At 40.1% G+C, this 13,912-nt stretch overlaps 1 protein-coding gene across 1 annotated transcript in view; it reads left to right on the top strand.

Moving 5' to 3' along the window:
- Positions 1 to 11,761, top strand: part of egf (epidermal growth factor) — a 108,362-nt gene extending 96,601 nt beyond the window's left edge. The window contains exons 24-25 of the mRNA XM_068007125.1: positions 10,414 to 10,507; positions 11,315 to 11,761. Of these exons, the coding sequence (XP_067863226.1) occupies positions 10,414 to 10,507; positions 11,315 to 11,526 (306 nt within the window). The 3' untranslated portion in view covers positions 11,527 to 11,761. The remainder of the gene's footprint in view (positions 1 to 10,413; positions 10,508 to 11,314) is intronic.
- The last annotated feature ends 2,151 nt before the right edge of the window (positions 11,762 to 13,912 follow it).

Raw genomic sequence — 13,912 nt, 5'->3', positions numbered from 1 at the left:
CTGGTTGCTTGGATCCTGATCTACTGATATTTTACCATCAAAACAAATGCTGTTGTATATTTTTACTCTTTCATTTATTTAATGGAAAACTACTTTATATTTGCTGAAAAATGTAATCCAAACAAGATGAGACTTGTGTATGATGGTGCCAATGCTTCACTGTGCAAGTCTCTGAAAGCACATTTAACAAGGATGCAACATCAATTTTCTGCTGTTTAGTATGTACAAATATTTATTTCAACAGGAGAATAACCCTGTGGGTGAGTACTATCATTGGCAGATACTGACCTACAGCTCCTCTGTGACCCAAAATCTTTTTGCAGCTTTTATTGTTTTTCTTACCTTCATTTAAAGGGTTCCCCTACATAATCAACTATGTAAGGGCATCAAATTGTAAGTCACAGCATATTAGCCAGCGAGGTTTCCTCTTCAGCACCTCCCTTCCATTGAAAGGGGAACTCCTTTGGTTGAATCTTACCATTATATTTAAGTCTCCGTCAAGTGTAATACAGGCTGAGTGTTGCTGTTTATACGAGCAGAGACTTGAAAGATTCACCATAAGACATCTGTAAAACAGATAAAGGGAAATCACCATTCTGTGGAGCATGCGTGCAAAAGTGGATCCTGTTTGTTGACGTCATCTCTGCATATCTGTTCTGCACAGTGCCCTGAAGTGAATAATTACAGGGCTTCACAGAGCGGTGCTGTAAATGAAGATAATTAAAGGTAAGAATGACAACTAACAAAAATTATTAAAGGCCATGGAGGAGCTCTGTGCACAAGTGCCAATCAATGATTGTATATGCACATAGGATTACCTTCCCCTTTCATTGTTATTTCCATAATCGACAGAATGCTCAGTTACAGAGATAATTGATTGTTACAGGCCCAGATTATAAGCATTCCAGTCACTTATATCTAGCAGGAGCTGCAGATTGTCTACATTCAACTTCTGGTACAGAGCATAGCAGTGTTTACTCTGGTTCGCTCTGCCAAGCATCGAAACTTCGCCACATTCTCTTTGCAATGCGAGTGTACTGAAATTAACCAGATACACTATAATCGATCCTCGCTGAAACCGCCCTGTTATTACAAATCGTTGATTAAAACAAGCTTCTTTCCTTGTCCCAGTTGAAGTTCCATTACAATCAGCAAACAAACTCAAACCTCAACAAGATGGTGCCCTCTCCCATCAGTGAACTGATTTGATAAATGCCCACAAATTTGTAATAATGATGTTTGACAATATTTTGTATTCAAATATTAAATGTTGGAAGTAATATCCTTCGACGACATCATGTGAATCGTCACTTTCCTTTCTTCTGTATGTTCATTTTCTTTTATTTGTAAATGTGATTTTTATAATGTAAAACATATTTTTGGTGGAATTTTGGTGAAATAAAGCAGAAACATTTTTGTGGAACTATCCTAAAATGAATTAATATGCTGTGAATTACAATATGGACGATGTGTCCTTTAGTGGGAACTTTTCTTAAAAGGCATTTCTGCAGCACAGATCCATTCCCCAATCACTGTATTTTTTTTTAAATGCTGGTTTATAGAATGACTTCAGTGTGGGGTTGATGTTTTACAGGCTTGATTTTTGCCAAGCGCTAAAACTCATCCATTGTTGGGTTAGTAGATTTGCATTTAGTTAACCAAGTATTATGACCTTTGTTAAAAAGTGCAGAATAGTTTTTTCATATGTGAACAGATGGGAGAAAAGCTAAAATGACTTAAGCCGATTTTACATCTCTTCCTTCCAATGTCATACAGCACACCAAAAGGGATCAATTTCCTTCCCGCACATTACTTACTGAATGATACAAGTCTGTTGTTTAACTTAATGTGTGAACATAGGAACATAAGACATTAGAAATAGGAGCAGGAGTAGGTCATACAGCCCATCGAGCCTGCTCCAAAATTCAACAAGTTTGTGGCTGATCATCTACCTCAACTCCACTTTACTGCCCAATCCCCATATCCCTTGATTCCCTTAGTGTCCAAAAATCTATTGACATCAATTTTGAATACACTCAACAACTGAGCATCCACAATCCTCTCGGGTAGAGAATTCCAAAGATTCACAACCCTCTGAGTGAAGACATTTTTCCTCATCTCAGTCCTAAATGGCCAACCCCTTATCCTGAGACTATGCCCCCTAGTTCTAGACTCTCCAGCCAGGGGAATCAGCCTCTCAGCAAGCTGTCAAGCTCTCTAAGAATTTTATACATTTCAATGAGATCACCTCTCATTCTTCTAAATTCCAGAGAGTATAGGCCCTTCTACTCAATCTCTCCACATAGGAGAACCCTCTCACCCCAGGAATCAATCTAGTCAACCTTCATTGTACCCCTTCTAAGGCAAGACTATCCTTCCTTAGGTAAGATCAAAACTGTACACAGTACTCCAGGTGTCATTTCACCAAAGCCCTATATAATTGCAGAAAGACTTCCTTACTCTTATACTCCAACCCCCTTGCAATAAAGGACAACATACCATTTGCTTTTGTAATTGCTCACTGTACCTGCATGTTAACTTTCTGTGATTCGTGTACTAGGACACCCAAATCTCTCTGAATACCAACATTTACTAGTCTTTCACCTTTTAAAAATATTCTGCTTTTCTATTCTTCCAACCAAAGTGGATAACTTCACATTTCCCCATATTATACTCCATCTGTCACCTTCTTGCCCAATCACTTAACCTGTCTATATCCCTTTGCAGCCTTTTAGTGTCCTCCTCACAGCTTACTTTCCCACCTAGCTTTGTATCGTCAGCAAACTTGGATACATTACATTTGGTCCCCTCATCTGAGTTATTGATATAGATTGTAAACAGCTGAGGCCCAACCACTGATCCTTGTGGCACCCCACTAGTTACACCTGCCAACCTGAAAATGACCCGTTTATTCCTACTCCTTATTTTCTGTCCATTAACCAATCCTTAATCCATGCTAATATATTCCCCAGTCCCATAAGCCCTAATCTTGTGTAACAACCTCTTGTATGGCACCTTATTGAATGCCTTTTGAAAATCCAAATAGACTACATCCCCCTTATCTACCCTGCTAGTTACACCCTCACAAAACTCTAATAGGTTCAAACACAATTTCCCTTTCATAAAACCGTGAAACCTGTTACCAAGTCCAAGATTCCCTCTAACTTTCTTCGGCCATGTGCGGAATGAATTTGGGTTTGTGCACCGATATAAAGGGTGTGTGCACCACCGTAAAAAAAAATCACAACTTTAATTAGAACATCTTTTTAGAAAACATCATTCAGGGTAAATAACAAACAGAACAAGTGTACAAAATAACGGATAATTGTAGCAATTTAATGTTATATTGGCTGATAAATTTATATAATTTATGAAATGGATTTCTTAAGTTGCACTAGGACTGAGCAGACCAGTCTCGTTATAGTTTATTAAAAATTATCTGATGGGAACGATTCCAATCAGCTTTTTGTTGAATCAGCTTAATGACTGATTGCACACAATTTATTTCTGTTTGAATCAGAATATTTAAATTGAGTCAAATACAAAACAGCTGTCAAGTCAGTCAGTGTGAATTTGGGGATAGGGAACAGTTTAATTAAAGCTCTCCTCCCACCTTCTCCTCCCCCCTCTCTCCTTTGAATCCTCAGCAGGGTTTAACAAATTATTGCATTCCAATTGTACATCTGGCAGGTCTCATTAGTTTTGGCTGCCTCCGTGTGTAGGCCCCTCATCTCTGATTGGGCAGAGGTGCCTGGTCTCTGATTGGGTGGAGATTTCTGATCTCTGATTGGGCGGAGATGCCTGGTCTCTGATTGGGCGGAGATGCTTCTTCTCTGATTGGGCGGAGAGGCCTGGTCTCTGATTGGGTGGATAGGTCCGGTCTGTGATTGGCCACTGACAAACACATCGGTTTCGATTTTACTTCCTGGTTTGGTTGCCACGCAGCCAATCAGCAGCTGCCTGATTGAATTTCCTAGCAATGCAGTAAACAATGCGACTGCTGGGGCTGAAGCCGCGAGATAGTCATCGAATCTTATAGCACAGGAGGAGGTCATTTGGCCCACCGTGCCTGTGTCGGCTCTTTGAACGAGCTATCCAATTAGTCCCATTCCCCTACTCTTTCCCCATAATCCTGCAATATTTTTCCACTTTAAGTATTTATCCAATTCCCTTTTGAAAGCTATTATTGAATCTGCTTCCACCACCCTTTCAGGCAGTGCATTCCAGATCATTACAACTAGCTGCGTAAAGCTCTCCTCCCTCCCCTCTCCTCCCAGCTCCACCTCCTCCCCATTGAATCCTTATGTCGCCTCTGCTTCTTTTGCCAATAACCTTAATTCTGTATCCTCTAGTTGCCAACCCTTCTGTCACTGGAAACAGTTTCTCCTTATAAAAAGAGGGTTGTAGGGCTGGAGGAGGAGACAGCGTTTGGAGGGATTTGACGAGAGGATGAGAATTTTAAAGGCAGAAGCCACCAAAATAGACAGCCGTTTCCCCCAGTACAGAATGTGACTCGAGACTAACAGGAAGGATGTTACTTTAACTACTAAAGGCGCAGAAAAGGTGAGACATTGTCCCTCTAAATATCACAAATGATGCATAATGAAGGGGAAATCAATCTCTGAACCTTTAACTAACAGCACACGGAAAGAGAGAAATGAATGACCTTTAAACACCTGGTCCACTTGGCACTAAAGTGTCTGAAACTCCTAATAGGAGCTCCAGGAAAACAAAATACTGACAAATGTTAAACTGTTTCCTTGACAAAAGAAATCTTGATTTAGCTTTTAAAAGATAAATTGTTTAACGGGGGTTCACACGAACTCACCTGACTCGCCGACTCAGGTTCCACCCCTCAAGCACCGTGATTGGTGCAGAACACGCTGCTCCCTTGGCCCTCCAGCCTGAGCTCTCTTCCTGTTGGTTCCTGGGGCAATCAATCACCACTCGCCAACATTACGCTGCCAGATGAAGATGAGGGGCTCAGGAAGAAAAAAATGAGACCTTGAATCCGCCACCTCCCCCCCCGGGGCTGGAGCTGTGGGATCGGCCACTCAGACAACACAGGACACTCCCTAGCACCAGAGGCAGAGCATCCCGCCTGGGGCTGGAGCACTGGGGACCGGGGAGGCAGGGATGGAGAAGGCCATGGGGTCCGGGCATTGGTCAGTGTGGAAGAGGGGCCTGGGGACTGGTCAGTGTGAGAGAGGGGCCGAGAGCACTGGTTTGGTGCGTGGACGGAATGTTTAAGTGCGTGGCCCACAACAGACTGCTGCGCGACTGTGCACGCATGCAGCTTAGAGGGAACAGTGACCACATCCCTAATAATAGATTCTAGCATTTTCCCTACTACTGATGTCAGGCTAACTGGCCTATGTTTTCTTTCTCCCTCCTTTCTTGAATACCAGGATTACATTTGCTACCTTCCAATCCATGAGGACCTTTCTAGGATCTAGGGAATTCTGGAAGATCGAAACCAATGCATCCACTATCTCTGCAGCCACCTCTTTTAAAACCCTAGGATGTAGGCCATCAGGTCCAGGGGATTTGTCAGATTTTAGTCCCATTAATTTCTCCAGTACTTTTTCTTCACTAATATTAATTACTTTAAGTTCCTCACTCCCATTAGACCATTGATTCCCCACTATTTCCAGTATGCGTTTTGTGTCTTCTACTGTGAAGACAGATACAAAATATTTGTTTAACATCTCTGCCGTTTCCTTATTCCCCATTATAATTTCTCCTGTCTCTGCCTGTAAAGAACCCGCATTTACTTTCCCTAATCCCTTCCTTTTAACTTACTTGTAGAGGCTTTTGCAATTTGTTTTTATATTTCTCGCTAGCTTACTCTCATATTCTATTGTCTCCCTCTTTATCAATTTCTTGGTCACTGTTGATTACTAAAACCCTCCTAATCCCCAGGCTTACAATTCTTTTTGCCACTTAAGCCTCTTCTTTTAATCTAATACTATCCCTAATTTCTCTAGTTAGCCACAGTTGGACCATTTTTCCTGTGGAGTTTTTTTCCTCGAGGGAATGTATATTTGTTGAGAATTATGAATTATTTCTTTAAATGTTTGCCATTGCTTATCTACTGTCATATCTTTTAATCTAATTTCCAAATCTACCTTAGCCAACTGTCCCCTCATACCTATGTAATTGGCTTTGTTTAAACCCTAGTTTCGGACTTAACTACAGCACTCTCAAACTCAATATGAAATTCTATCATATCATGATCACTGTGCCCCAAAGGATCCTTTACTATAAGATTACTAATTAACCCTGTTTCATTACCCAATACTAGATCTAAAATAATCTGTTCCCTAGTTGGTTCCTCAACATATTGTTCTAGAAAACTGTCTCGAATGCATTCCATGAACTCATCCTCCAAACTACTTTTGTCAATTTGGTTTCCCCAGTCTATATGGTTTGCCCTTGTTACATGCTCCTCTTATTTCCTGATTTATACTCTGTCTAACACTACAACTACTGTTAGGGGCCCATAAACTACTTCCACCAGTGTTTTCTGCCCATTGTTATTTCTTATCTCCACCCATACTGATTCTACATCCTGATTTTCTGAGTTAAGTTTCTCACTACTGCCTTTATCTCATCCTTTATTATCAGGGCTACCCCTCTCCTTTCTCATTTTGCCTATCTTTTCTAAAAGTCAAGTACTCTGGAATATTTAGTTCTCAACCTTGGTCACCCTGCAACCACATCTTAGTAATGGCTACTAGATTGTGATGCATACAAGGCACATTGGCGGTAATTTTGACTTCAGTGAAAATAAAATTGGGAGAGATGTAAAACGGGCTGCCGATTCGCTATCACCCGTTTTACACTATCGCACAAAGTCAAAATTAACCTCCTTGTCAGTTAGCATCAATACAAATGCCTTCTTAGTGAAAGCAATCAGACTTAGTGCAGGACAAACAAGCTTTCAAGCTTAAACTAGGAAATTTTGCATCACTCTCTTTAATCAATCACTAAATAAATAACAGAGCTGTTTCTATTAACCTTATGCCTATACAATCCACCTTACCTTCCCCCCTACACCTCCATTTGTATCAGCCCTACCCACATCAACCCATCATCACTTTCATTATACCTAACTGTACCCATCTTTCCTGCTGGTGCCAAAACTATCTGAACTGAACACCAAAGCTTTGCCTGCAACCAGTCACAGATGCTTTCAGTACATCATATCAACTCCTTCCCAAGTTGTTGTGGTTGCATCAAATGTCTTCCTGCATAGCGGAGAAGAACACCACAGCAACAAACAATTTGATAAATTGTAAAGAAAATAATTAATTGCAATCAGCTTTTTAAAAAAACTGGCCTGTGATGACAGGGATTGGGACAAGAACTCAGTTTTAATCTCAACCACACTGTCATAGAGAGTTGCCAAGTGAAAGCCAGGTACCTCCGCATAAAGAGAGGCAAAACCAGAGAGAACTGTCCCCTAGCTGCTCTTGTACCTCTTAGTGATCAGCTAAGTTCAGGACTGATGAGACTGGCAGTACATATCAGGGTAAATCTTGACCTTGCGTGATAGTGTACATCGGACGATAGCGAGTCGGTAGCCCGTTTTTACATCTCTCCCGATTTTTATTTCCATTGACTTCACCCGTTATCACCCATTTTACATAATCGCGCAATGTCAAGATCTACCCCATCAACTCTGTCAGAGCAGCCTAGCTCTTGGATGTTCTCCAGAACACACACACTGGCAAATTAAAATGGACTAAAAACAGAATAAAACCACCCCATCAACTCCAAAATGTGTATTAGAAAAAAGTAATAACAGAAACATGGGACCTATTACAAGTCTGTAATTTCATTTTGTGGACAGTTATAAACTGCTTGAGCTTTGCTCTCATCTTCTGAACCTTCTCAATGGCATTACTTCACTAATCACTTCCAGGTCTCCATTATTCTCTATATAATTTTACTAGACAGAGAATTCTTTGTTCATTGATCAATATGTTGTGTTGAATAGCCCACATCTAAGAGAAAAATCATTAGAGCACTGTTCTTGTAAAGTGTTTTATTCTGTGTATATGTCATATACACATGTTTATAAACTCTACTTTTTTGGTTAGTTATCCTAATTGTTGGAGAACAGTCCCTGGTGTCTTGCCAATCATACGCAGTCCCCTTTTGAAGTCCACTCAAGTTACTTGCTGTAAGGTCGCTGATTCATAACTTTTTGTTTTGGAAAATTTTAGAGAATTTAAAGTCTCCTATCAGCTCATTGACTGATTTTTCTTCATCCAAAACCCAGTAAGTTCTTCATTGAACTGACAACATTGAACAATTCTACTCCAATACAACTCTAATCCAATTATCTGATTCAATAGGAGAGTATGCTTAGACTAGATGGCTCATGTGGAGAAAACTCAACACAGACTTGATGGGCCAAATAGTCCGGTTCTGTGCTGTAACATTCTACGATTCTATGAATCAAACTCTTTCCAACTCTATGAGTTTCAATAAGACTCAACACCAGTCAAATATGCTCTATCTGAAACTTTTATAGGCATTACGGACAAGATTCCAGAACATTCTGTGTCACTGGCAGCAATACTTGTTTGCTAAACTGCCTGCCATCAGTTGGTGCTGCTCTGCCCAAATTTACGTCAGCTTCAATCTATCCCCCTAAGGGTTTCGAAACCTGCTCTACCCAACATCAGGTGCTCAGTACTTCGAATGGAAACAATTGGTATTTTTGGTGACTGCCAACAGATCATAACTATTCCACAGACATACATTGCTCAAGCTTCTTGACCTAAGACTGGAACAAAGCACCTCGAGAAGTGGAAAGATATCCTTAAAGCCAGGTTGGCAGTTACAGGAGAATAGTCTAGTTAGATATCCAATAGTGATTAGGTTAGATATGCTTTTAGGCACCAGAGGATCAATTTTACAAATTTGCTCTCTCGGTGTGGCGTTTCACTCACCAGGAGTGCATATCAGGAATTCAGGCATAAAGATTAGCAGGCCGTACAGGATTTTCTGTCCGTTAATCTTAGTCTGCAATGCCAAAATGGCTAGGTGGCAAAGGGTTGGTAAGAGAAACAGAGGGCCAGAGTGAAGCATGGAGGTAGGGAGCAGATTATGGAGCAAGGAGAATGACAGGAGGAGTGAGACGTACAGCCTGAGAGAGCAGTGGATAGGGATGCTCCTAAAACTACTTTGGGAGAGGAAGTAGAGATGGTATACTTCGGATGGGTCTTGATGGGGAGGAGGGAACAGAGCTGAAGGTGGAGTGGATCAGGGTGGGTCTCAGCAGGAGAGAGGTAGCAAACCCAGAGCTCGAGTACTTAGGGTAGGCCTTGATTCGGAGAGAAAGAATGGAGCTTACGCATTCGAGGGCAGGCCTGGGAGGGAGAAGAGCAAAGTGAAGCATTCAGGATGGGCCTGGGAGAGGAGCAGAGGGTCAGGCCAGGCCTGAGAACATAGCAGAGAACTGGGTGGAGAAATATAAACAGAAAATCCTAGAAACACTCAGCTGGTGTGCAGCATCTGTGGAGAGAACAGATAAGTTAACATTTCAGGTGTGCACCCTTTGTCAGAACTGGAAGATATTACAAATTTAAATGGGAACAGAACAATGGTTAGGGAAAGGGAAAAACACACAGGCAGACACACCCACACGAGAGAGGAAGTTGCTTAAATGGAAAACAGGAGATGGTTAAATGACTGAATGTGTAAACTGAATTCAATAATTAGCATACTGAATGAAGGGAGGAGGTTTCGTCACAAAATTCAATGGATCTAGCCTTGGGCAAGCATAACTCCAATTTCATCACAAAGTCTGATGTTATTTCAACCCCTTAATTAGGTTATTGTCTTGGAGTAATCTTAATTGTTAAAAAAAAGCCGTGTAACCTAAATCAATATATTAACATTAAAAATTAACAGTAAGAAAAGAGAGGTTCAGCACACAACAATGGAACAAGAAGTTGTTCATGAGACACAAACAGTCCTTGGTAATAACCAGTACTTCAGAGTTTGCAACTTTTCCTACCCCCCTAGGGGAGTGCAACACTGCACAAGCCCAGTGAATCATCCAGTGAATCCACAGCAAAGTTTCTGACATGAATGAAATTCTAGAGGGAAAGGGTAAGGAGATTTCTGCTGCATTAAATACATGCATACGACTACTAATGCCTGTGGTCTTGCTGAGGAATTAGAGATAGTTTGATCAGCAAAATGCACTTTTCTAAAAATAATTGACGATTGACAGGCCTGTTTGTTTATTAATATTGAAACAGGTCCTTGTAATGGAAACTACAGCTTTGCAACAAAAATCAGATATAGCTTCTCTACATTCATTTTTTGCAGTTATATCTGTTGTTTCTTCCTGGATTTAATGTTTATTAACAATCTGCTATATGATTGTTCCAGTTTTACACTGTAATGGAATCTAATTGGAAGAATGGAGAAGCTTGTCTGGTCCACATTATCAGAAAAGAAACTCATGTCCACACCACAGAATCAGGTTAGTGGGATTCAAGTGCTTTTTTATAAATAGGAGTTTTGTGTGAGATTTCTACAGTGGGACTGATTCTCTGCTTAAATTCCAGTCTGTCATATTTTGACATAACAGTCATTTTCAATCTATAAACGTTTGAGTACTGTTTTTTGATGTTGATGTGAAAATGAAGTGTAGATTTTCATTACAGGGCTAGAGTATAAAACGTCCAGCTAGGTTACAAATTGAATCAATTTGGTTGTCTTTGTAAATAATATTGCCACTTTTATGTTCTCTTCATGTCAGTAGCATGCATGCATTTTCTGCACAGAGTATTAACAACTTATTTGAAATTGTTTGTAATGAAGGAAAGTACATGATATAATATACTAAAACGGGAACATTTATAGTGTAAATCTACCATTTTCAGGGAATTCAAAAATGCCCCTTACTCATTTCTATGGAGTTCTGTTAAATTAATAATACTGTGTATAGTTTTGGTGTGCAATTTGATGGTCCATATTTAACATCACTTCATCTAAGTCATTATTGATTCATTTTTAATGTAACCAGAATAAATATAATGCTTTTTGATATATCATTATTAATAAAAGGAAAAATGAAATTGAAAACTTTGATTTGAACCTCTGAATAATACTACATGTACTCATTTTCAATTTATATCTCAAATGATAAAACACAACACTGTGAATAGTAGTTATATTTGAATTTGCACTTTATCACAATCTTTTGTTTAAGATAATAAAAACAAAATACATAAAGGGCTGCATTGATATGACCCTAAATATGTTTAATCTTATTCTTTACCAACAGAATGTGCATTACCTGCAACGTGTAATGAGGGACCTGTTTGTCATTTAAAGGAGAAGAAAGGTCAATGTTTTCTCCAGCAACTACCGTACAACCACATGAACCGGCCTAATGCAATTCATAGGAGCCCTACTACCAGACACCAGCTTCCACAGGAGGTCAACCTTATTCACCTTGACAACAGCCGATCAGATCTCCCCAGGACAATGAACTGATGGCATTCACCTGACTAAGGATTAATCAGTTAGGAAGTCGAACCTTCATGAAGACACTGAATAAGCTTGTTGATTGCATTCAGTTATGTCAAATTAAATCCATAGAACACCTCCTTTAGGGACTGCTCCAGTCTTTCTGCTGCACAGTTACTTTTCCTTAATTCACTGTTTTGTTGATCAATTGATAAACTCGTTTTCTCATCGGTTTTGCTCTTTTTAGATAAAGTGTATTTATTCCTGCAGGTTGCCAGTAATATTGTACTTTCACAATGTCCCCCTAGTGAAACTTCCTCTTGTTTAATACTTGGATTGTATCTGGGAACAAAGTAGGTGAATAGAATAATCTGAATAAAAAACATTACAGAATGCTGTCAACACTTTAGAACAATGGGATTAGAGAGATTGGTAAATTTCAGATTATAAAAGTAATTGCAAAGACTGCTACCTCAAAGAAACGTCATCAGATATTATTCAGTTGGTTGGTCTGCACAGTGAACCGATATCAGAATATATTCGGGTAAATTTTCAACTTCATCTTCATGGATTGCCCGCCTGTTACAGAACCAGTTAGATTTTCATTCCATTGATTTGAAGGGAATGGGAATCGGGCCGGTTGTACAACGGGTGGGTGATCCGCACCAACCGATTACCTATATCCATGTGGTGAAGACAAACATTTACCCCATTGTTAACACAAAGAACAAAAACACTGGATAGCTTTAGTGTAAAGATTTTAGTGAGCTTCATTGTTGCAATTGACCCAGCTCTGCACTTCAATTGCGTAACAATGGCTTGTTATGCTTGTATTGCTAAGATGCAAAAATATACTTTATTAAAGTCTACATAAGGCACAATACTTAGGGCATGGTTTTACTGCAGGCAGCATTTTGATATTGGTACCTGTTTAGAGTAGTGGAGAGCCAGTCATACTGAATTAGGCTGCCAACCCTGTCACTCTCTAGTCAAGGGTAGAGGAGTTTGGTGCATACATGCTTAAGTGCCTGTGAAGAGCTTTACCTGCTGGTGTTCAAAATCCTGTTACACTTTAACATTAATGACATTTTAAAAAAGTTACAAATGAAGTTCAGGCCCTCAAGAACATATTGGGTAAAAGTGTGTCTGGGATTGGCTAGATGGGCCTTAAAGGTCTTTTCCAGTCCTGTACATTCCTATTTTCCTATAGCATTAAGGGGAAAAGATTTTCTTTCAACGCTATGTGTAACAAAATTGTACAACCCTTCAAAAAGATTTACGATTTTATTATGCATGAGGAAATCTTCCCCTACACAGACCCAGATCCAATTTTCGGTCTTTGTTGAGTTAATTGTTCTCTACCAGGGTACAATTGACCGACATCCCTCAGGATAGGGAGAAGAAAACTCAACCAGGATTCCTATTCCTGACTGTGATACAGTCCCAATCTCTATTCAGTGTTTGTTATGGATATCAGATGAGAATAGGACTGGGTTCAGCCATGATGCCCTACATGTTTGAATAGTGTGCCACATTCACTGTTTAGGCACACACATGAAGCATGGCTACTTGAGTGAAGTACTGTAGGGTTCCTGGCAGCCACGGAAATATACTGCAGCAAAAGCCAAAGTCTTCAGGAAAAGAGAGAAAATTGGGAGGAAATTAAGCTTAAAAGTTCCCAGGCAGTCCAAAATGAGTAGTATAGTTGGACTATTAAAAGCTGACAATAAGGCAACCTAATATTGAAGCAATTCATGCATCATTGTTATCACATTAATACTATGGTCCATTTGTTACAAAATATAAGGAAACTTGGCTTATAACAATCTCATGAAAAGAGATTTAGAAAAAATCTTTTATGGAGGTGGACACTGAAACTCTAGGAGGGTAAAAAGGTGGAAGGAAATAGGGACCTGGTTACACTGAGGCCTGACCCTTTTGTCCACCCATTAAAAATTCCATCAGAAGTGGAGCCGGGCACATTATACACCCACCCATGTATAGGCGGGCATTTTATGATGCCATGAAAATGAGCAAGTACATCACATGATGTACCTCTGTCACTTTTGCCCTGCCATCGCTGAGCTCGCAAGACACCAGCATGTCCCCAACATACAGCATTGCTAAAGACCTCGGGAGGGGCTAATCAAAATTATATTCATTTAAAAGGCCAGTTCCAGCAAGGCTATCAATCGCAGAACGATCAATTGTATCACAGAAACTGGCAGCAGCAGGAAATGGGCATTTTGATTTGTTTTTAACAAACTTCTATTCCCACTGCCCTGATAGTCCACTTACGTTGCAGCAATCTCCCTTTCCACTACCTGAGGCGGGTACACCATTGGTGCCATAAATAGCACTGGTGCTCACCCGAAATATTTAAATGCTCCCTGATCCCAGGAAGTGGGAGGGG

The sequence above is a fragment of the Heptranchias perlo genome, chromosome 1, assembly GCF_035084215.1.
Source record: "Heptranchias perlo isolate sHepPer1 chromosome 1, sHepPer1.hap1, whole genome shotgun sequence".
In the NCBI taxonomy this organism is placed as follows: domain Eukaryota; kingdom Metazoa; phylum Chordata; class Chondrichthyes; order Hexanchiformes; family Hexanchidae; genus Heptranchias; species Heptranchias perlo.
The sequence above is the reverse complement of the archived record's forward strand: the minus strand, read 5'-3'. Positions and strand labels throughout refer to the sequence as shown.